This window comes from Staurois parvus, unplaced genomic scaffold (genome assembly GCF_062004578.1).
Source record: "Staurois parvus isolate SC_StPar_1 unplaced genomic scaffold, SC_StPar_1.0 ptg000412l, whole genome shotgun sequence".
NCBI classification, from domain to species: Eukaryota; Metazoa; Chordata; class Amphibia; order Anura; family Ranidae; genus Staurois; species Staurois parvus.
In genome coordinates, this window is record NW_028318208.1 from 2,811,600 (window position 1) to 2,837,088 (window position 25,489).

At 44.0% G+C, this 25,489-nt stretch overlaps 1 protein-coding gene across 1 annotated transcript in view; it reads right to left on the reverse strand.

Moving 5' to 3' along the window:
• SYNGR3 (synaptogyrin 3) overlaps positions 1-25,199 on the reverse strand; it is a 99,374-nt gene extending 74,175 nt beyond the window's left edge. The window contains exon 1 of the mRNA XM_089686823.1: positions 24,914-25,199. Coding sequence (XP_089542949.1) covers positions 24,914-25,189 — 276 coding nt within the window. The 5' untranslated portion in view covers positions 25,190-25,199. The remainder of the gene's footprint in view (positions 1-24,913) is intronic.
• Positions 25,200-25,489: the final 290 nt, after the last annotated feature.

Sequence of the window (25,489 nt, forward strand, 5' to 3'; positions counted from 1 at the left end):
ATACACATACTAGGGACAATTTAGACAGGAGCCAATTTACCTACCAGCATGTCTTTGGAGTGTGGGAGGAAACTGGAAGAAACCCATGCAGGCACAGGGAGAACATGCAAACTCCAGGCAGGTGGTGTCATGGTCGGGATTTGAACCAGTGACCCTAGTACTGCCAGGCGGAAGTGCTAACCATTTAGCCACTGTGCCACCCTGTATCATTACTTTATGTAAATAAAAATAAAGATAATGTGAATTATTCTTATCATTACTTTATGTAAAAAAAAAAAAAATTAAATAATGCAAATTATTCTTATCATTACTTTATGTAAAAAAATTTAAATAATGCAAATTATTCTTATCATTACTTTATGTAAAAAAAAACAAACAATAATGCATATTATTCTTATTACTTTTTGTAAAAAAAATAAATAAAATAATGCGTATTATTCTTATCATTACTTTATGTAAAAAAAATAAAATAATGCAAATTATTCTTATCATTACTTTATGTAAAAAAATTAAAATAATGCAAATTATTCTTATCATTACTTTATGTAAAAAAAAAAAAATTTAAATAATGCAAATTATTCTTATCATTACTTTATGTAAAAAAAATAAAATAATGCAAATTATTCTTATCAATACTTTATGTAAAAAAATTAAAATAATGCAAATTATTCTTATCAATACTTTATGTAAAAAAATTAAAATAATGCAAATTATTCTTATCATTACTTTATGTAAAAAAAAACAAACAATAATGCATATTATTCTTATTACTTTTTGTAAAAAAAATAATTAAAATAATGCGAATTATTCTTATCATTACTTTATGTAAAAATAAAATAATGCAAATTATTCTTATCATTACTTTATGTAAAAAAATTAAAATAATGCGAATTATTCTTATCATTACCTTATGTAAAAAAAATTACAATAATGCGAATTATTCTTATTATTTTATGTAAAAAAATTAAAATAATGCGAATTATTCTTATCATTACTTTATGTAAAAAAATAAATAAAATAATGCATATTATTCTTATTACTTTATGTAAAAAAAATTAAAATAATGCAGTTTATTCTTATCATTACTTTATGTTTGTCAGCTAAAACGAAAATAAAAATAAGATGACTTAATCTCATCAGTAATAATAATACCTGTATTTTCTAAGTCCTTAATAAAATAAAATATATACAAAAGCTATATGCGCGATTTTGGCACTGTTTATGCAGTGAAAGACATACTCAGTGTTGCTCCTTTTCATAAAGCTCCATTCATCTTCTAAAAATAGCTGACTTCATTAAAATGATACCCAGTCCAGGTACAAGAGATCCATGCTAAATATATATCAGATGCAAATGCAAAAAAAAAAGAAAAAAAATCACAGCTCCTTCTATATCAGGAAATCAAGCAGCTGCACTCTCTTCCTTTTTGTAGGATTAGATCTTTGTATCCATCCATCTCCCTAGCTGTAAAATGTGGCATCCCCATTGCCGGCATCCCTCTACCAATCACAGCACAGCTCCATTGACATTGCTGATGTCACGCTGACACACCGCAATCCGTGATGCTGTTTCCAGGAAGAGTGAGGTCTATTGTCTGCCAGGACAGCCCTGCCTCTCCAATATATCAATACAGCCCTATAAATGACACCGAAGAGTAAAGAAAATCCCATTGTTCCAATATCAAGGCTTTCCTATTCTTTTTTTTTTTTTTATCAATGATAAAATGAGCGAATAATACGCAAGGGCGAAGCAAAAAAAAAAAAGAAAAAATGAAAAACAATTAAGCTTTTTTTTTTTGATAATTATAAAAACACCGCCGACAGACGTCATCCGGTCATTTTTCCTTTTTAATGACATTGAAATGACCTTGCAGTTGAAAAGGCAGAGAGGTGACGCCTTTCAGTTCTGTCATAGCGGGTTCAGTTCCCACTACCAGGGTAATAGGATCATTCCATTTATCGGAAGAACGGAGATTACCGCTCTGTAAGCCGCTCTCCTTTCCTTCCAAGAAATGTTTACTCGCTCCGATCTGCATTTTGTTATTGGCGGTAAACCAGCTGAACGGCAGGTTGCGGTGACGTCTGTTCCTTGCTCATCCATGTTAATTCATTGGAGACGGTCTCTTGTCGCAAAATCAAATCCCCGCAGGGATGCTGAGGGCTCATTTGCATTTGTGCGTTAATCTGCGTTGGCTCACATGTTAATGTGCATTGCATTACCTCCCTGGCGGTCTGATTATTTCAGATTTTTTTGTGCTGAAAGCGGTACATTTTTTTGCATGAAAATATGTCATTTTATATTGTAGGCCTGTAAGTTTTAGGAATAACTCACTGAAATCTGTCTGAACAAGAGTCTAGTAAACATCCCGGGTATGATAAAACTTGAAACATGAAATCATAAATTATAATTTAATAAATAATCATAAAAAATAATAATATAATAATAATAAATGTAAATCAATAATATAATTAAACCAAAAACTGAAATTTGAAATATAGCGCCAAGTTCGCACATCACTGAGCAAAGTCGTAGAATCGTTTTCAGTGGCTGATGACGAATTTCCCCCACGAATCATTATCACTCAATTCTGCAAGTGGTTCTGATTTACTATCGCTGTTCTCTAGTCGGTCTAAAACCGCTTTTGACCTAAAGGGACGCTTTTTGGACGCCGTGGACGTTTCTCAGTTTCCAGGCAGAAAGAACAGTAAAAATGCAGGCAGGGCGCCGGACAAAGCACTCGGGACAAAATGTATGTGAAATGGTTTGATACAGGAATGGAATACTATGTCATATTTGTTTATTAGAAAATGACAGTTTCTAAAATTTTTAAATTTGCCCCCGTACGTCCCGACGCTTGCAGGGACCGGAACACGGAAGCCGGACGCTGGCATCGGTCGGAGGAGATGGCTGGGGACGCTGCAGGGGACACATCGTGGGAGCGAAGGACAAGGTAAGCGCTGCAGGGAATCCCTGAGGAACGCCGCATGGTATTCCCGAGTGTAGCTTGGGGTTACCACTTGTGGTACTGAAATTTTACCCCGAGCTACACTCGGGAATACCGCCAGGGGGGTTAAGGCAGCCTATTGAAATCAATGGACCCCCAATGTACCAAAACACCCCAAAAATCAGACACATTTTTGCCGCAACGCACCATGGAACATTGCCATGTATTTCCATACCCTGCAGCGTGTTTTGCATGTGTATGGGCATACCTCGGTTTACAAACGCCTCGGATAACGTCATTTTCGCTTTACGAATGAAAATCCATTGAAAATAATGCCTCGATTTACGAATTTTTTTTCCAACACGAACTAATTTTTCCCCAGGATGCATTGCGCCTGGGAGGTTTATAGCGCCGACCCCGTGCCTTTAACCTCTTCACGCTGGCAGCACACAATGTGCGGCGTCCCAGCGTCTGGGCCTAGATGCCGAGCGGCCACACATTTGCGTGCAATTAACAAAAAACATATGTGGTGAGAGACCGCACCCTGCACGCTCCCAGCACACATGTCCGGTACTCACGGAAAGGTCCCGGTCTGCTCTTTCGATCGGGACCTTTCCCGATCATGTGACCACCGTGATGACGCTTCACGGCAGTCACATGATCCCTAAACCCCGCCCCACACATCCCGCCTCCCGGCTTCTGAAACTCTTAAAGGGCTGGGAGGCGCCGGCGGGAAGGGGTTAAAGTGCACTTTATAAAGCATTTTGAACAGAAGACTTTTTTTTTTACTTTTTTCTGACCTCCGGAACAGATTAATTGGTTTTGAATGCATTTCTGAATTTTTTTTCGCAATACGAAGCAAGTTTCTCCAGGATACATTGTGCCTGGGAGGTTTATATCTTCGGCCCCGTGCCTTTAAAGTGCACTTTATAAAGAGTTTTGAACAGATAAGACTTTTTTTTTTACTTTTTTCTGACCTCTGGAACGGATTAATTGGTTTGCAATGCTTTTCTGAATTTTTTTCGCAATACGAAGCAAGTTTCCCCAGGATGCATTGCGCCTGGGAGGTTTATAGCGCCGGCCCCGTGCATGCTGGAGTCTGTGGGAAGCATGTGGCATTGAGTGTAGAGGTGTTGGAGAAGTTTTTGCATTGAGTTTTGGAGCCATTCTGGAAATTTTTTATCATCATTTTTTCTGACCTCTGGAACGGATTAACGGGTTTTCAATGCATTTACAAATTTTTTTCACAATCCGAAGCAAGTTTCCCCAGGATGCATTGCGCCTGGGAGGTTTATAGCACTGGCTCCGTGCCTTTAAAGCGCACTTTATAAAGGGTTTTGAACAGATCAGACGATCAGACTTTTTTTTATTCATTCCATCCCGCTCCTTGAAAAAATGAATTTCTAATAGTGTATGTGGTTTTCATTCGGTAAAGTCCATTCATTCCAAAATCAAACGTTAAAAGCATTCTGAGAATTTTTGTACAAATTTTACTATAAATTTTTGTTTGAAATCCTATCCATCTATGGATCTAACACAAATATGTGTAGGCCTACAAGGTGCTGCATTTAGCAGTGTTCACTCCTTTCAAAAAAAAATTAAAGTGGTATTCCACCCAAAAGGGAAGTTCCACTTTAAACACTGGTCCTCCACTTCCCGTGTACCGAGCGGGGGCCTAAATTTGACAAGTACCCACTTCAGCTCCGACTGGTCAGGTGGCTGGAAACAGAAGTTCTCCAGGGCCTGGTAGCACTAGAGGTCTTGGTTCAAATCTCAACCAGGACATTCACTGGTTGGGATTTGTTCTCCCTGTGCCTGTGTGGGTTACCTCCGGGTACTGCAGTTTTCTCCCACACTCCGAAGACATGCTGGTAGGTAAATTAGCTCTAGTATATATATGTAAGATAGGGACCTTAGATTGTAAGCACCTTGAGGGGAAGGCAGGGCATGGTGCCAGCATGGGGGGGTAAAATCTGAATCTCCAGCCACTTGCTGGGGATTTGGATTTTTTAACTGTAGTGCAAAAATGTGTTTGTACTTTTGTAGAGCTGACTGTTTTCATAGTGGAAGTGACACAAGTGGCTTTGAAACCACTGATCACGTCCACTACCTCCGTGATGTGTGCCCCCCCCCCCCGTCGTGTTTACCAGGCTCTGCTGCCCCACCTGCAGGCCTCGTGCGGTCATGGTGGGTGTCTGTGGAAAGAGTGGTGGAAGCTGAGCCTCCCTCCTGTGCACAGACCAGGAAATGATGTGTACAACGTCCCTTCTTAGGCTCGATTCACATCTGTGCAGGTAATGCCACTGCCGGACCGGCACAAATACTGGCAGCCACAACCACCCACACCGAGTAATGCGGGACCAACGGGATGGGTACCATCAGTCCTAGTGGCATGCAGCCCGCACTGGAGATCGCAATCATACTGGGAACCTTGGTTCCCGTGCTGGCTGCGATTTAAAAATTAGTGCAGGGACTTCTTTCCTGCATGTCCTGGGACATGGCAGCCTATTCAAATGAATGGCCTCTTGTGCCAGCGCAGATCGCGGCTCGTACAGCCACACAGGTGTGAACCTACCTAAGTCCAGAGCTGTCAATCTCCGGGATCAGTGACCAGGGAATCAGCTGGTGGAACACGATCTGTCTTCTATCAGCTGCAGTGGAGTACATGGGAGACATCCAGGGTCTAGTAGACCCCCAATGTCTCATAAAGAGTCACCAATATGCTATCACATGGGGGCTATTGATCCCATATGTTATAGTAATACAAATTATGTTAAAAAAAGTTTAAAACATTTAAAGAGACATAAAACAATAAAAGAAAACAAAAACATTTTAGAGCTTTCACCCGTGTAGACAACAATCCTTGCACCAGCCCTGAAAGCAGGAACTGATGTGAATGTAAATTATTGGCCCTATATAAATGCCTGTAATAAACAAACAGAGAATGACTGGACAGTGGGAAGGACACAGGTTTTCAATCCCTGACTTGAAGCTAAACTCCAGACCAATATAAATGACAGAAATTAATGTAGCTCTGTAGGCAATAATACTGCATTTATTTATTTTTTTTCAAATACAAATGAAAAAAGGATCTGCATTTAACTTGGTATCAGCCTCTTGCACTCCATTGCACAGAGAGGGCAGGGAGAAGCAGCACGCTAATAGAAGTAGAGAGCAGAGTGACTAAGTGATGAGCTCATAAGTCTGCTGCTTCTCCTTTCACTGTACAGTCACAGGCTGGAAACACAATTCTATGCAGTTATGTATTCATTACAAAACTCTTACATGCATTTTTAAATGCAAAAAGTGTAAGTACCTGAAACTGACTTGACATCAGCGCAGGAAAATGTTGCATGACACATGTGCTGTAAGGAGAATTTATAAGAGTGAGCTCACAGAACGATGAGCTCATCAGTATTCTGATGCTCCACTGACAACGCTCTGTCCCTGTCTCTTAGCTCTGCTCTTGAAGGAATAGTGCCCCATCATTGGTGTCAGTGGGAGGAATAGTGTCCCATCATTGGTGTCAGTGGGAGGAATAGTGTCCCATCATTGTTGTCAGTGGGAGGAATAGAGCAACATCATTGGTGTCAGTGGGAGGAATAGTGCCCTATCATTGGTGTCAGTAGGAGGAATAGTGCCCCATCATTGGTATCAGTGGCAGGAATAGTGCCCCATCATTGGCATCAGTGGGAGGAATAGTGCCCCATCATTGGCATCAGTGGGAGGAATAGTGCCCCATCATTGGCATCAGTGGGAGGAATAGTGCCCCATCATTGGTGTCAGTGGGAGGAATAGTGCCCCATCATTGGTGTCAGTGGGAGGAATAGTGCCCCATCATTGGTGTCAGTGGGAGGAATAGTGCCCCATCATTGGTATCAGTGGAATAGTGCCCCATCATTGGTGTCAGTGGGAGGAATAGTGCCCCATCATTGGTGTCAGTGGGAGGAATTGTGCCCCATCATTGGTGTCAGTGGAAGGAATAGTGCCCCATCATTGGTATCAGTGGAATAGTGCCTCATCATTGGTGTAAGTGGGAGGAATAGTGCCCCATCATTGGTATCAATGGGAGGAATAGTGTCCCATCATTGTGTCAGTAGCAAGAATAGTGTCCCATCATTGGTGTCAGTGGGAGGAATAGTGTCCCATCATTGGTGTCAGTGGGAGGAATAGTGTCCCAAGGCACATATAAAGGCAAGAAAAGGGCTCTATTCAGCCCACAGGCCACAGTTTGGAGACCGCTGAGCTAGACAACAATTGTGCAGGTTGCTGTAGATATGCACACATAACTCTGCCCAAATACAATTGTGTAATAATTATCTGTATAGGTCAGTCCACTGGACAGTGATGTTTTATCTACCTGGTTGGCTCCGTACACCCCCTGGGTTCTTACATGTACTGGATACTCCAACCATGATATCTCCCTGCCATAACTCTGCTCCTGCTCACCTGGGAGTATAAGGCTCCATGTACGTGAGCCCACCCTGACCGCCTGCTGCAAAAAAAACATAACGCGGCAACCGCAGTACCGCGATTTGACGCGTTTTGCATTTTCTTGTGGCTGGCGTTCAAAACGTTCCTATCCTGAACGCGATTCAGGAGAGGGAGGTTTAACCTCACCTAACTGTGGCAGCTCCTAAACTCTGCTAGAAGCCTGTGTGTACATGGACACAGACTTTTATGGAGTTGAGGTTAGGAGCTTTCTGCAAAAAAAACCTCTTAAACCACGAGTTTAGCAGATGCTCGTGTGCATGAGCCCTTAGGTGTCCCCAGCCACTCAGTGGAGTATTTAGGCTTTGTGCTGCCCTAGACAACACAAATTGGATGCCCCCACCTATCTCTGGTGGAGGGAGCCTGACAGTGACCAACACCAGTGCCCCTGCCCCATTCCCCCCCCCCTCACCTGAGAGAGCCTTCCATTGACAACACCCCCCCCCACCCGGTGACTCTGGCCATCCCCAGGAACAACAGTTGGGCTCTGCATACACCATCAAGCAGCCCACAGCCTCTCAGGGATCTCACCTGGTCCCCAAGCAGCATATGTCCTTTCTTCTGGGGGTCAATGCTGCCCCCCTAAAATATGCCACCCTAGGCAGATGCTTTGTTTGCCTTCTGGTACATATGCCCCTGCAGCCACTTTTGTATTCCCAGCTCCTCCTCTTACATTCTCTATATTGTAAAATACAAATTACAGTAGGGAAATGGGGAGCTCCCACAATGGGAAGGTGTGCAGACCCCGGAACAGGGTGTGCGAATATCTGTAAGCCTTCGATTCAAGACTTCACATATGCTCTAGTGTAAAATTCTGGCGTTCGTACCTGCCCAGGGAGCCACAGGTGGAGCAGAGAGCGATAGAAGTGAATATGCGTACACAGCTGTACTTGGGTGAATGATGCTTTTACGCATTGGGGTAAACACGTGCATACTCGTAAGACGTGAATATGAAGTGAATATGAGAAAAAGAAGTAGCAGCACTCCGATATACAGTACAAACAGCAGACTTCTGTACTAGTCAATCCATGAAAACAAAAAAGACAGCAATACCCACATGGAAGAAAAATATATTTGAAATATATTTTTAAAATATTCTTCCCAAATATATTGCCATATATTTGAAATACTACAATTTTGGCCGTATTCAATATATTTCAATAAATATATATATATATATCTGCATGTTGAAATGCATTTTTATTACAAAATATATTTCAAATATACTGTATGTCTTTAAAAATACAAATCTCCATTTTTGGAATGCATTTACAAATATATGTAAAAATGTATGTTAAAATTACTTTTTTATATGTTAAAAAATATTTGAAGAATATACTTAAAAAATATATATTTTAAAAAATATCTATTTTTAAATATATATATATATATATATATATATATATATATATATATATTTTAACATATAAAAAAGTCATTTTAACATATATTTTTACATATATTTGTAAATGCATTCCAAAAATGGAGATTTGTATTTTTAAAGACATACAGTATATTTGAAATATATTATATAACATTTTTAAGAATATTTTTCATATATTTTGTAATAAAACCCCATTTCAACATGCAGTGGGTATATATATATATATATATATATATATATATATATATATATATATAGAATACGGCCAAAATTGTGGTATTTAAAATATATGTCAATATATTTGGGAAGAATAGTTTTTATATATATTTCAAATACGGTATATTTTTCTTCCATGTGGGTACACATCTCTGGGAAAGACAGTAGATGCGTTTCACGCTCCTTTGGTGCTTATTTATGACTATACTATGCTCGTAGGACGTATTTCCCAAGCATGGAAATTCTACATTCAGGGAGTACATCATACATGTGTGCACCGTTCATGTACAACCATCCACTTCTATGGCCAGCTGTTTGTGCCACTTGTGGCTCCCCAGGCAGAAAAAAATGCCAATTCTTTACTCTAGAGCAGGGGTCTCCAAACTATGGTCCTCCAGCTGTTGAAGTACTACAAGTCCCATGATGCCTCTGGGAGTCTTGCCTGTGGCTGTCAGAGTCTTGCATGGCCCCATTGGACTTTCAGTTTCTCAACACCTGGAGAGCCATAGTTTGGAGACCCCTGCTCTAGAGCATATATTATGTGCAGCAGCCCCCCGAACACTTACCTGAGCCCCTTCCTGATCCAGCGATGTCCACTAGAGCCTCGTTTCTCCGGGGGCTCTCACTCCTGATTGCTATTGGCTCCCGCTGTCAATCACAGCCAGTGAGCCAAACAGGAGAGGGAGGGGATGGGCTGAGCCGCGGCTCTGTGTGTGAATAGACAGGCAAAGCTGTGGCTCGGGAGGGCGCCTGCTCGGATGCCCCCATAACAAGCTGCTTGCTCTGGGGGCACCCCACAGGAGGGAGGGGCCAGGATCGCCAGTGGGGGACCCGAGAAGAGGAGGATCTGGGCTGCTCTGTGCAAAATCACTACACAGAGCATGTAAGTATGACATGTTTGTTATTTACAAAAAAAAAAGTCTTTAGTATCACTTTAAAGTGGAACTAAACTCTGCATGATATGAATGATAACTGTCAGAGTTGCTTGTGCTCTCAACTGAAATGTCAAGCAATCAAATGGCTGGTGTCATAACTGACCACATGTGCAGCATCAGATGACAGCTCTCTTGGCTGTATAGGATAAGGAGGGTTTAGTTCCAACTATAAGGGCTTGTTCAAACTAAATGTAGTGACCAGGGCAGGGGCGGACTGACAACTTATGGGGCCCCCGGGCAATAGGGGATCATGGGGCCCCTGTGTCCTTGCCCAAACTCAAAAAAGCCTATGAAAAATGTACCAGGGGCATCTCATGGGGCCTCCCGCTGACCCCGGGCCCTCGGGCAGTGCCCAAGTTTCCAAATGGTCAGTCCGCCCCTGGACCAGGGGCGGACTGACAACTCATGGGGCCCCCGGGCAAAAGGGGATCATGGGGCCCGTGTCCTCACCCACACTCAAACCACACCCAAAAAAGCCTATGAAAGGTACCAGGGGCATCTCATGGGGCCCCCTACTGACCCCGGGCTCTCGGGCAGTGCCTGAGTGCCCAAATGGTCAGTCCACCTCTGGTAGTGACTGATGTATTTCTGCACCTGCTCAATGCCAATCAAATGTTCTCTATGTGCCTCATTCACATTCAGGCCGGGTTCACACTGATGCGGTGCGGAATTCGCAGCGTTTTCTTTGCGAATTCCGCACTGCATCAGAATCGCACCCCGTTCATGCGAACCGCTGCGGGTGTGTATGTTAAGTTGACAACACCCCGAAATCTGTCCGCAAAACGCGATGCGATGTGCAGAATCGGATCACATAGGTGTGAATACCCGTGCAATTTGATTCTAGTGTGAACCCCGGCTCAAATGCTGCCTTGAAGTGGGCTGCATAAAAATGCCGTCATGCTGCATTTTTCTGCAACACAGCAGAGCTGACATGAAGTCACTGTCTGTTTTTGTAAATGAAATGCTACCTGTAACAACACAAGGTTCCGCCTTGTGATCTATAATGAGCAGCCACAGCGTGGAAAAATACACGTGTACCATCCACCATCAGGATCCAAATTACAGACCCAACCCAATGACACAGCTACTACTGATGGATACAAGTTGATTCCCCGCAGCTCTGCAAACCGAAAGCCACAATAAATGTCAGACTTTATTATTTTTAACTTCCTTTATTTATTCAAGCCTCAGCAAGCATTTGGCTGTTTGCAGAACCTTCCTATGATGGTGTATGCAATTTATGGGTTTATCCAAGGCTGGCCATACACTGCACAATTTTCTGCCCAATTTCTGGCCAATTTCCTTTAGATTTACCTTCAACTATGTAGTGCAAGGGTCTGCCTAATTGGATACAATTGAAAGTGTTGTTAGGCTGGCCATACACTATACAATTTTCTTGAGAATTTTGCTTTAGATTTACCAAAAACCATATAATATGAGGTCAAACCTGAACAACACTTTCAATTGTATCCAGTTAGGTGGGCCCTTGCACTACATAGTTGAAGGTAAATCTAAAGAAAATTGGAGAGAAAATTGTATAGTGTATGGCCAGCCTAAATTACCTTCTGTGTACTGGAGGGGCCGCCACCTGGAGTTCTCAGAAGTGAATCATGCAGATAGCAGTAAGTTGTACCTGTTTATCTGAGCCCTCTCTCCTCTACAGCCTTCGAAAGCATACATTTTACACAGCACTTTGGAGCTCCAGAAATCAGGGGTAGGGATCTGATGTCACACACTGTACAGCACAGAGAGAAGACCTGAGTGGGCACCCCCCTCAACAAAGTCTCATAGGAAAACATGCACAGCTGTGTCTGTAAATCACCTTCTGTGCGCTGGACGGGGGCCGCCACCTGGAGTTCTCATAAGTGAGTCATGCAGATAGCAATAAGTTGTACCTGTTTATCTGCAGCCCTCTCCCCTCTACAGCCTTCTAAAGCACACATTTCACATAGCACTTGTGAGTTCTAGAAATCAGGGGTAGGGATCTGATGTCACACACTACACAGCACAGAGAGAAGACCTGAGTGGGCACCCCCCTCAACAAAGTCTCATAGGAAAACATGCACAGCTGTGACTGTAAATCACCTGTGGGCTGGAGGGGGTGGAGGAGCCGACACCTGATGTTCTCAGAAGTGAATCATGCAGATAGCAGTAAGTTGTACCTGTTTATCTGTGGCACTCTTTCCTCTACAGCCTTCTAAAGCACAAATTTCACATAGCACTTCCGAGTTCCAGAAATCAGGGGTAGGGATCTGATGTCACACACTACACAGCACAGAGAGAAGACCTGAGTGGGCACCCCCCTCAATGAAGTCTCATAGGAAAACATTCACAGCTGTGGCTGTAAATCACCTTCTGTGTACTGGAGGGGCCGCCACCTGGAGTTCTCAGAAGTGAATCATGCAGATAGCAGTAAGTTGTACCTGTTTATCTGTGGCCACTCTCCTCTACAGCCTTCTAAAGCACAAAGTTCACATAGCACTTCCGAGTTCCAGAAATCAGGGGTAGGGATCTGATGTCACACACTACACAGCACAGAGAGAAGACCTGAGTGGGCACCCCCCTCAACAAAGTCTCATAGGAAAACATGCACAGCTGTGGCTGTAAATCACCTTCTGTGCGCTGGAGGGGGTGGAGGGGCCGACACCTGCAGTTCTCAGAAGTGAATCATGCAGATAGCAGGGAGAACAGAGAGCAGATAGACATCACACTACTAGATGCTTTGGATTGAGGCAAGTACACACGGTAGAAGGATATGCTTTGTTTATTTTTTATTTCAGAGGTTTAAAAGCCCCTTTAAAAAAGCCCTTCCTAAGCCCCTTTTACGTTCTAAGGCACAACGCTCCTCTCCTGAACGTGCTTGCTCTGGGGGTTTTTTTCTGACACTAACTGCTCCTACCTTTAACCGCCTGTAAATGCCTATGTGTGCAAGACCACATAAACTAACATGGAGGGGCGTTTACAAACTGAAAACTATGCATGAAAAACTAGAACTTCAATTACCAGGAGGCTAATGACATTGCCAAAGCCCTTTGAAGGAACTCCGGTTCAGCCTTCAGTATGGCTGTCTCTATAGTGCTCTCATTTTATGTGTCAACAAATAAAACCTGTATAGCTTGTGTGCGATAAAATGTTGCCAGGCGGTTCTCTAAAGATTGAATTCACGCTGAAAATGAAAGTAGAGTTGCAGGAACATGTGTTGAGTTATCTGATACCAAGGTCAAGTAATAAGCAAATATCTAGGACAGAAAAATCTTTACATATTTAAAGTGAACCTGTCACCAGACTATGCAATATAAAGTATTTATATATTCTGAACAAGCAGAAAAAGTACTTTAAGAGAAGCCCCCCCGTTCATCTTTGTAGTCATAGGCTTTGTGGAGAGATTCATCTTCAAATTTGCTATGAGAAGCAGAAACTTGGAAGTCTTTTAGTCTTCTAACTTAAACAAACAGCAATGTGCTGATGAGATGTCAGAAAATGTTTACATCCAACTTGAGTCATATGTTTTGATCTTTGAGAATGAATTATTTTACAGCACAAGCAGCTAGAGCAAGGGACTCCAAAGTGACTAAACAAAGGGCCAGTTTAGTGTCCTTAAGACTTTGAGGGGGCCTGACTGTGGCCAGCGAAAGTAGAAAATGCCCAATGGGAGTAAACAATGGTCCATCATTGGCATTAGTGAGAGGAATAGTGCCCCATTGTTGGTATTAGTGGGAGGAATAGTGCCCCATCATTGGTATCAGTGGGAGGAATAGTGCCCCATCATTGGTATCAGTGGGAGGAATAGTGCCCCATCATTGGTATCAGTGGGAGGAATAGTGCCCATCATTGGTATCAGTGGGTGGAATAGTGCCCATCATTGGTATCAGTGGGTGGAATAGTGCCCCATCATTGGTATCAGTGGGTGGAATAGTGCCCCATCATTGGTATCAGTGGGTGGATGTCAATGGGAAGAATAGTGCCCTGCCACTTGTGTCATTGGCAGGAATAGTGTCCCATTTTTGGGGTCATCGATAGGAATGGTGCCTTATTGTTGGTATCAGTCACAGAGATTATGCCCTGCTGTTGATGTCAGTGGTAGGAATAATGCCCACAGGGCCGAATAGAAGCAAAGGGCCACATCTGGCCCCCCGGGCTGCAGTTTGGAGACCACTGAGCTAGAGAGTTAAGGTATGAGTTGAGGTCTTGTTTCAATCTTCCCATAAGATTAGATTTTAATTTAACCTCTTGGCGCTATGCCTCCCAGCCCTTTAAGGGGTTTGGATGCTGGGAGGCGGGATGGCATATATGATCATGTGATTGCCGTGATTGGCTGTCACAGCGGCCACATGATTGGAAAAATCATGATCTCAAGTAGCAATCGAGAGCTTTCTAATAGGCGGCGGTAACTGTGTCGGGTGCACACTCTCGGCACATGTTTGTTTACATCTGGTACACAAATATGCGGCCTCTCTGCGTCAAGGCCCACCCGCCCAGATATCGCATATTTGCGCACTGCCAGTGCCAAGAGGTTATCATATTCTATGGATGTTATTTACCTGTAAAAGCCTTTCTCGTTTAGACCTCCAAAATCCCTGAGAATGCTACTGAGTGCAGCCACCTTGGATGTGATGTCAGCAACCCTACCAGTCACAACTGTCACTCAAGTAAAATTCCATAGTATTTCCCTTCATTCATCAACTGGCAGCTACATAAATGGTTGTGCAGGGAAGGGTGGGGCAAGGGAGCTGGGTCAGCACAGACAGCTATTGCATACTCCCAGAAGAGGAGAGCACTGTGATGTGTAAGGAGGAATTGAGGTTATAGGGAACTGACTCTTCTTGGAGTATTCCAATTTTCTAGCAGGTTTGTCATGTTTCACATGACTGTCATATTGAATGCCATATGCCTTTAGGTGTTTCTATATTTTGTTCCTGCTCCTCCCTTTCCTTTGGTTTAGTTAATGTTGTATAGATAGCCCTCCCCCTTTCCCAGTAATGCATTGCAGCTCTAGCCTCATGTCATGGAGCAGGAAACATTATGATCTTTTGACCTATCAAATGTTCATTGCTGTAAGATTCTCTCAGTTTATGGAATAATCTTCACAAGATCTACAAGATGTCTTATCGATTGAGTCACTGACTGTGGACTCCAACAGAGGTTGAAGTTATCGCTATCTCATCACAACTGTAAGTTACAGAGATCACACTATCAGTTGTTAGATTCACCGTCTTAGATTCACTGTCCCTCGACTCCCTGGCACGCCTAGCAAAACGTAACATCAGACCCCGATCGCTTCAACCCTGGCAGAACGACCACACGAAATGTCTCAAACGACGCAGTCGCGCGCTGGAGCGCTTATGGCGCAAAACCAGATCACCTTGCGCGTTCTCCCTCTACAAAGCCGCCTTCCTCACCTACACCACCTCCCTCCACGCCGCCAAGCAAGCCTATTTCGTAACCCTTATCAACATCCTCTCCACTTTCAAATCCTTGCTCTCTCCCCCCCCACCTCCACTCAGTACCTCACTCACCGCCCACGAGATTGCCAATCATTTCCAAAACAAGATTGACGCAATTCGTAAGGACATTGTCAACTCACAATCTACCTCTCCTCCTAGCCCCCCTCCCTCCATCAACCCCTCAACTCTCCCCTCCTCCGACCTCATAGCCGCACTACCCCCCACTATACCTAACGCCCCGCACACTATCACCTCCCCAACGCTCCGCTCCTTCAGCCCAGCTACCACTGAGGAGGTCTCTAAGGTCTTCACTGAAGCCCGCCTCACCACTTGCCCCCTGGACCCTATCCCCTCACAGCTCCTCCAGTCACCCCCCCCCTCCATCATTCGCTCCCACACCCACATCTTCAATCTCTCCCTCTCCACTGGCACTTTCCCCTCCCCTCTAAAGCACGCACACATCTCCCCCATACTCAAAAAACCCTCCCTTGACCCCACTGACCTAAACAACCTTAGACCCATCTCCCTGCTATCATTCACTTCCAAGCTCCTTGAGCGCCTGGTCTACAATCGCCTAAGCGCCCACCTCACTGATAACAACCTCCTCGATCCACTACAGTCTGGCTTCCATCCCCTACACTCCACCGAAACCGCCCTCCTCAAAATCACTAATGACCTGCTAACCGCCAAAGCTAATGGCCATTACTCAGTCCTCCTGCTTCTTGACCTCTCCGCGGCCTTTGACACAGTTGACCACCCTCTCCTCCTTACTAAACTGCACTCCCTTGGCATCATGGACGCTGCTCTCTCCTGGTTCTCCTACTACCTATCCCAACGCTCCTTCAGCGTCACCTATAACACTGCCACCTCCCCCTCTCTCCCCCTCTCTGTTGGAGTCCCCCAAGGCTCTGTCCTCGGACCCCTCCTCTTCTCCATCTACACCTCCTCCCTTGGCAAACTAATACACTCCCACGGCTTCAACTATCACCTCTATGCCGACGACACACAAATTTACCTCTCCACCCCCCACCTCACCCCTTTACTCACTCCGCCCGCATCGCCCACCTCCTGAACAACATATCAGACTGGATGTCGCTCCATTTCCTCAAGTTAAACCTGTCCAAAACCGAGCTCCTGGTCTTCCCGCAGCCCGCGCCCCCCCCCCATCCTCTCCATCACTACTAGCAACACCACCATCACTCCCACCCCACTTGCCAAAGTCCTGGGTGTCACCCTGGACTCAAACCTTTCCTTCCAACCTCATGTCCAATCACTATCAAGGTCATGCAGGCTCCATTTCCACAACATCTCCAAGACAAACACATTCCTCACCCCAGACACCACTAAACAACTCGTACACTCCCTCATCATCCCATGCCTGGACTACTGCAACTCCCTTCTCACTGGCCTACTCAAACAAACGCTATCCCCACTCCAGTCTATCCTGAACTCAGCGGCGAGATTCATCCACCTCACCAACCGCTCCACATCTGCCACCCCCCTCTGCCAATCCCTTCACTGGCTCCCAATTGCCCAGCACATCAAATTCAAATTGCTAACTCTGACCTACAAAGTCGTTCACAACGCCGCCCCAAACTACCTAACCGACCTGATACCCAAATACCACCCTACCCGTACCCTTCGCTCCTCACAGGACCTCCTACTCTCTAGCTCCCTGGTCTCCTCCTCCCACGCCCGATTGCAGGACTTCTCCAGGACTTCCCCCATCCTCTGGAACTCCCTACCCCAATCCATCAGACTGTCACCTACTCTCCTCACCTTCAGACGCACCCTGAAAACCCATCTCTTCAGGGAAGCCTACCCCACCCTCACCTAACAATCTGATCTCCTCCACTTCTCCCACCACTCCATCCCCCACAGCCACTTCCTCCTGTACTACTTTCCCCTCCCTCCTAGATTGTAAGCTCGAAAGAGCAGGGCCCTCCAACCCCTCGTGTATTGTACTGTATTGTCTCATGTTCTGTCCCCCTTGCTACTGTACAGCACTGAGCAAACCCTTTGGCACTATATAAATACTGTATAATAATAATAATAAATTGGAGAGACAGAACAAGGTTCAAAGGTTCATTGCAAGTTAATAAATACTTATATATAGAGATGAAAACAAAGCAATTACCGTATTTTTCGCCGTATAAGACGCACTTTTTCTTCCCCAAAACTGGGGGGGAAATGTCAGTGCGTCTTATGGGGCGAATATGGAGCGGCCGGTCCGGTATTTCCACCGCGGCCGTGTCAGAATACCGGGCCGGCCACTCAGCTCTGCAGCGGGACCTTACCTGTTCCTCTATCCAGCGGCGTGCTGTCTTCCCGGCTTCTGTAGTGTGGGCACTGGGCATGACAGCCGGGTGCCAAGTGCGCATGCGCAAGAAGTGGTGCTTTTTGTGAATGGTAAGGCGGTACCTGGGACACATGACAGATCTCAGAAGCCGCCGGACCAATCACAAAGCGCAAGTGCTTCTCACTCATGCGCACTGGGCACCCGGCTGTCATGCCGAGCGCCATTACAGAAGCCGGGAAGACAGCGCGCGGCTGGATCGAGGAACAGGTAAGATCAAACAAAAACTCTGCGGAAGTAAGAGCGGGTACCTGTCAAATTCAGGTACCCGCTCCCCACCTCCCCAAAGGTCAGCAGTCATCTGTACTGTCCGCAGTCTCTGGTCATCCCTGTGCTGTCCGCAGTCTCTGGACATCCCTGTGCTGTCCGCAGTCTCTGGTCATCCCTGTGCTGTCCGCAGTCTCTGGTCATCCCTGTGCTGTCCGCAGTCTCTGGTCATCCCTGTGCTGTCCGCAGTTTCTGGTCATCCCTGTGCTGTCCGCAGTCTCTGGTCATCCCTGTGCTGTCCGCAGTCTCTGGTCATCTCCTGTACTGTGTCTGCAGTCCATTAGTTCAGAATTTTTTTTTCCTGTTTTCTGCCTCTAAAACCTAGGTGCGTCTTATGGTCAGGTGCGTCTTATACGGCAAAAAATACGGTAAGCATTTCAAATACTTGATTTTTCTGTACCATTTTTTATGTTGGTGACGGGGTCTTTTTAAGGTACAGGACATGCATTTAGATTGGTGGGAGCCATTTTGCACCTTATGCCACAGGAATGTCACTAGTAGCCCAGGGCACAGACAAGAATAGTACCTTTTAGAGTCAGCCCTTTCTAGTGGCATCAATCATTTTGTGGCTATAAATTGTGTAAGAACCAATGACATCATTAGGACATGAAGAAGAGTATAGAATGTATGCTCAATAAGCATTTTGTGGGCTAAACCAAACTACATCTGTAGGGTCACACTTTGTATCCAACACGAGAGTCACATTGGTTGAGATCTTTGATTGTTGAATCTATACCCATGAAGTGTCCACATCTACTATTGCTCATACTTAACTCGAAAGTAGATCCAGAACCAGAAAGGTCAAACAAAAATGGAACTGGGAATTACATGAGAATCCAGCCAGAGGGTCATAGACAGAAGGGTAGAGCAATCAGGAGTATCAAAAGGTTCAAATCAATGTTTGGAACAATCAAGAAGATTAATCAAGGACAAATACAGGTCAGTAATGGAGAATTAGAAGAGTAATCCAGCAGGAAAGTCTGGTGGTGGGGCTTTGGTACAGTTGTCCTTGGGTGCACAAAGGATTGTCTTCTGCACAGACAAGGAGAGACGAGTTTGAAACTTACTTTTACTTAAGGCAGGGTAAGTGTTAGGGTAAATGTTAGGGGTAAGGGGAGGATTGGCAACGGGGTTACAGGGTGGGTTAGAGTTACAATGTGAGTTAGTGTTGGGCTTAGGTAGAGGGTTAGTCTAAGGCCCAACACTGCATTAAGGGTTAGTGTGTTGGTTAGAATTAGTGTTAGTCTTCCCAGGAAGTGTTAGTGTTGTGGCTATAGATAGGTTTTATTTTACAGTTAGGATGATAGGAATGGTTAGTTTTAGGGTTAGTATTAGCCTTGAGGTTACAGGTAGGATTAGTGTTAGGTTTATGGTTACAGGGTGCCTTAGTGTTAGCTTTATTGTTACAGTGAATTACAAGGATGTAAAGGCCCCGATATTTAAAGTCTTCATTATTTCATCTGTGAATTGGTATATCTATGAGTTGGGAATGATATCTCTGTTGTGTTTTTATAGCTAGGTCTATACCAACTTCCCACCTCTACTAGTAGTAGTGGTATTTTTTTTTATTATTGGAAGAACTAGTGTTAAGGTTACAGGGTGGGTTAGTGTTAGGATTCCAAGGAGAGTTAGTATTAGGGTTATAGGATGGGTTAGTGTTAGGATCACAAGGAGAGTTAGTGTTAGGGTTATAGGGTGGGTTAGTGAGAGTTAGTGTTAAGGTTATAGGGTGGGTTAGTGAGAGTTAGTGTTAAGGTTATAGGGTGGAATAGTGTTAGGATTACAAGAGGAGGTATTGTTGGGGTTGTAGGGTGGGTTAGTGTAAGAAATACAAGGAGAGTTAGTGTTAGGGTTATAGGATGGGGTTCTGTTAGGATTACAAGGAGAGTTAGTGTTAGGTTTATAGTGTGGGTTAGTGTTAGGATTCCAAGTGGAGTTAGTGTTACAGTTGTATGGTGGATTAGTATTAGGATTATAAAGGTAGTTAGTGTTAGGGTTATAGGGTGGAATAGTGTTAGGATTACAAGAGGAAGTAGTGTTAGGGTTATTCGGTAGGTTAGTGTTAGAAATACAAGGAGAGTTAGTGTTAGGGTTATAGGATGGGGTTGTGTTAGGATTATAAGGAGAGTTAGTGTTAGGACTACAAGGAGAGTTAGTGTTAGGATTACAAGGAGAGTTAGTGTTAGGGTTATAAGGTGGGTTAGTGTTAAGGTTATAGGTTGGATTAGTGTTAGGATTGCAAGGGATGTTACTGTTAGGGCAATAGGGTGGGTTAGTGTTAGGATTCCAAGGAGAGTTAGTATTAGGGTTATAGGATGGGGTTGTGTTAGGATCACAAGGAGAGTTAGTGTTAGGGTTATAGGGTGGGTTAGTGAGAGTTAGTGTTAAGGTTATAGGGTGGAAAAGTGTTAGGATTACAAGTGGAGGTATTGTTGGGGTTGTAGGATGGGTTAGTGTTAGAAATACAAGGAGAGTTAGTGTTAGGGTTATAGGATGGGGTTCTGTTAAGATTACAAGGAGAGTTAGTGTTAGGTTTATAGGGTGGGTTAGTGAGTGTTAGTATTAGGGTTATAGGGTGGGTTAGTGTTAAGGTTATAGGTTGGATTAGTGTTAGGATTACAAGGGACGTTAATGTTAGGGCAATAGGGTGGGTTAGTGTTAAAATTACAAGGAGTGTTAGTGTTAGGGTTATAGGGTGTGTTAGGATTACAAGGAGAGTTATTCTTAGGGACATAGGAAGGGTTAGTGAGAGTTAGTGTTAGGGTTATAGGGTAGAATAGTGTTAGAATTACAAGAGGAGTTAGGGTTATAGGGTGGATTAGTGTTAGGATCACAAGGGTGTTCGTGTTAGGGTTATAGGGTGGATTAGTGTTAGGATAACAAGGGTGTTCATGTTAGGTTTATAGGGTGGATTAGTGAGAGTTAGTGCTAGCGACATAGGGTGGGTTGGTGTTAGGATTACAAGGAGAGTTAGTGTTGGGGACATAGGGTGGGTGAGTGTTTGAATTACAATGAGAAATAGTGTTGGGGTTATAAAGTGGGATGGTGTTAGGATTACAAGGAGAGTTAGTGTTAGGGTCATAGGGTATGTTAGTGTTAGGATTACAAGGAGAGTTAGTTATAGGGTAAATCAGTGTTAGGATCACAGGGAGAGTTAGTGTTAGGATTAAAGGGTGAGTTAGGCCTTTTTTCATGGACATGGGAAGGCCACAAAACCAAGCGGTTAAGGTATGTTTTCCTTTCTCCACAGCTATTTGTCAGATCCAGCCATGTTAAGGTTAGAAGGAGGGTTATTATTGTCAATAGAATTACAGGGACGGATCAATGTGAGGGGGACGCAGAGTACGGCATGCTCTCTGTATCAGGAACTCTGAGCCAAAAATGACCAATACTCTCAGTATTGAAACAAAGTATCAATCCAAATTACAACAAACAGCTTACTGTACTCTATTGTAGCCAACCATGATCCACCCAGAATGCCTTTTACTAAGACAACAACCAATCACAGTGCAGTTTGTGAAGGATCACTGCTAGTGCAAAGAAGGCCAAACGCATGCAGGCATGCACATCTACAAATAGTCAATACCCAAACTGCACCAAGCACACAAATCCCTAGAGACAAGAGAGCCAAGGTGGGTTCTTTCTTCAAGTTCACTGGAAATCCCTGAAAGGTAACCATTTTATAAGCACAAGAGCCTCAATATGACTAGCATGGCCTCTAATTCCCTAAACCAATAGACTGTACCCTAAAAAAAAAACAACAACCCAACAAACAAAATGCCTGCCTTCGCTGTACAGGATGACAGGTCCACTTAAAGCTGCAGTAAAGAGGGAGAGATTCAGTTCACCCCCCAACTCCTTTATCAATAACGTTCTGCTTAATAATACATTGGGATTACAAAGCTTTGACATGATTACAAGGCTGTGCAGCCACAGGAGAGTGTGTGTGCATGCATGGTAATTATAACACGTAGCACTGGGCGTGCGTTCTCACAATACACACTGTACAACCTTTGCATACAGAAGCCGTCTCCTCCCTTATGGTCGGCGGTCCCATCTCTTGCAAATGAGCCAATGAAAGAAGACAGTGGAACATAATCATGTCTGTTCCACACCATTTTCTTCCATGTCTTATTTTTTGTTTTGAGATAACACCAGCAGCAAAATATCATTCATGTTTTCATTATTTTATTATTATATTACATAGCAAAAGTCTGCATCTGGGGACATGTCAACCCTGGATGAGGGTGCCCATGTCACCAAGCCTAGGTGTGGGGGTACATCTCAATGCAACTGGGATCATAAGCAATAGATAGATAGATAGATAGATAGATAGATATCACCTCTGTGAATTAAAGGATTGCCACCTCCAAAGTAGGTCTGCTAACATCTAAATGCAGGACATAGGTGCCCATGACACTGAACCTAGGTGTGGGGGGGCTCGTCTCAATGCAACTTGGATGACAGACAGACAGACAGACAGATACAAAATATCACCTATGTAAATTATATGATTGCCACCTTCAAGGTACTGGCCCTTTATTAATGTCCTCATGGTCTGCTGGCATCTAAATGCTGGACATAGGTGCCCATATCACCAGGCCTAGGTGTGGGGGCATGTCTCAGTGCAACTGAGATAGATAGATAGATAGATTCCAAATATAACCTCTGAATTATAAGACTGCCACCTCCAAGGTCCTGGCCCTACAATAATATCCTCATGTTCTTCTGGCATGAACCTGTGGATATGGGTGTCTGTCACCAAGAGTATGGGGCATATCACAACATAACTGGGATCATATATGATTGTCACCTCCAGTGTGCTGGCCCTTCATTAATATCCTCACGTTCTGCTGCCACCTAAAGAGTGGACATAGGTGCCCATGTCACTGAGTCTAGGTGTGTGGGCATATCTCATTGCAACTAGAATCATATTCTATGATTGCCACCTTTAAGGTACTAGCCCTCCATTAATGTCCTCGTGTTCTGCTGGCATCTATACTGTGGACAAAGGTGCCCATGTCACCGAGCCAAGGTATGTGAGGACATTGCAACAGGGATCATATTATATGATTGCTTCCTTCAAGGTACTGGCCCATAATCAATGTCCTTATTTTTTGCTAGCATCTAAACCATGGACATAGTTGCCCATGTCACGGATCCTAGGTGTGTGGGCAAATCTCAGTGCAACTGGGATTATATTATATGTTTGCCACCTCCAAGGTACTGGCCCTTCATCAACGTCCTTATGTTTTGCTGGCATCTATACTGTGGACAAAGGTGCCCATGTCAGAGAGCCTAGGTATGTGAGGACATTGCAACAGGGATCATATTATATGATTGCTTCCTCCGAAGTTCTGGCCCATCATCAATGTTCTTATGTTTTGCTGGCATCTAAACCATGGACATAGGTTTCCATGTCACCGAGCCTAGGTGTGTGGGCAAATCTCATTGTAACTAGGACCATATTATATGTTTGCCACCTCCAAGGTACTGGCCCTTCATCAACGTCCTTATGTTTTGCTGGCATCTAAACCATGGACATAGGTGCCCATGTCACCAAACCTAGGTATGTGAGGACATTGCAACAGGGATCATATTATATGATTGCTTCCTCCAAGGTTCTGATCCATCATCAATGTCCTTATGTTCTCCTGCCATCTAAACCATGGGCATAGGTGTCCATGTCACCGAGCCTAGGTGTGTGGGCATATCTCATTGTAACTAGGATCATATTATATGTTTGCCACCTCCAAGGTACTGGCCCTTCATCAACGTCCTTATGTTTTGCTGGCATCTCTACTGTGGACAAAGGTGCCCATGTCACCGAGCCAAGGTATGTGAGGACATTGCAACAGGGATTATATTATATGATTGCCACCTCCAAGGTACTGGCCCATCATCAACGTCCTTATGTTTTGCTGGCATCTAAACCATGGACATAGGTGCCCATGTCACCGAGCCTAGGTGTGTGGGCAAATCTCAGTGCAATTGGGATCCAAGGTATTTGCCCTTCATTAATTTTTTCATGCTCTGCTGGCATCTAAACCATGGACATAAGTGCCCATGTCACCGAGCCTAGTTGTTTAGACACATCTCATATCAAATGGAAACATAAGCAATATCTACAGGAAGCTCTATCAAATGTAAAACATAGATAGATAGATAGATAGATAGATAGATAGATAGATAGATAGATAGATAGATAGATAGATAGATAATGGATAGATACTAAGATAGATAAATAGATAGATAGATAGATAGATAGATAGATAGATAGATAGATAGATAGATAGATAAATAGATAGATAGCTTCATAGATAGATAGATAATGGATAGATACTAAGATAGATAGATAGATAATGGATAGATAGATAGATAGATTCATAGATAGATAGATAATGGATAGATACTAAGATAGATAGATAGATTCATAGATAGATAGATAGATAGATAGATAGATAGATAGATAGATAGATAGATTCATAGATAGATAGATAGATAGATAGATAGATAGATAGATAGATAGATAGATAGATAGATAAATAGATAGATAGAAAGAAAGAAAACATCACCTATTTGAAATCTAGGCTTGCCACCTCCTAGTACTGGTTCTTCATTAACGTCCTCATGGTCTACTGGCATCTAAACGCTGGGCACAGCCTGCTGCCAACACCAGAATCCCCCGGTATGGGGCCATTCCCCAGCGTTGTCACCTAATAATCATCAGTAGCCAGAGACCTATCTACATTTTCATTCTTAGCTGGCTACAATGTATCTCAACTGTTACAATCCAGGCAATGGTTCAGCAAATATATTCAGTGAATCCCATCCAACCCCACCTTAAAGGATGGTCTGACCAAGAGCATCACTTACCCAAGACAATATCCTGACAATGGTCTGGGGCTGTTTGAGGAATTCTACAGGGTCAAATCCCCCTCCTGCCCTTCCAGCTCCAAAAGAGGCTCCTTCCATGTCTGCAATGTCAGAGCTGAGCTGACCCCTGTGTGTCTCACTGTCCGCCTTGTCCTTTGGCTCCTGGCAGTGCGGCTGTCCTTCCCCCTGCGCTGTCCCTCTGTCCGTCTGCACCCTTCCCCACCTCCTCCTCCTGCTGCTGTCAGCCTCTGTCTGTGGTGCTGAGTGTATGAGCATTACAGCCTCATCTCAGGCTGCTCCTCCCTCATCTCCTCCAGTGCTTCTCTCCCTGTTCTCTTCTCTCCTCTCCCCCTGCTTCTTCCTTATCACCCTTCACAGTTCTCCTCTCCTTATCTCCCCCTCTTCACACCCTCCCTCTTCCCCTCCTGATGCTTCCCCTGCTCCCCCTTCTCTCCCTCTGGAAGTCAGGGTTAAGGTGTTTTTTTTTAGGCAAGGCATTTCCTCCATGGATGAGGATTGCAGAATATAGAAGACAAAGCTCTTGGAGACCTCAATGGTCCCATCTATCTGCTCATT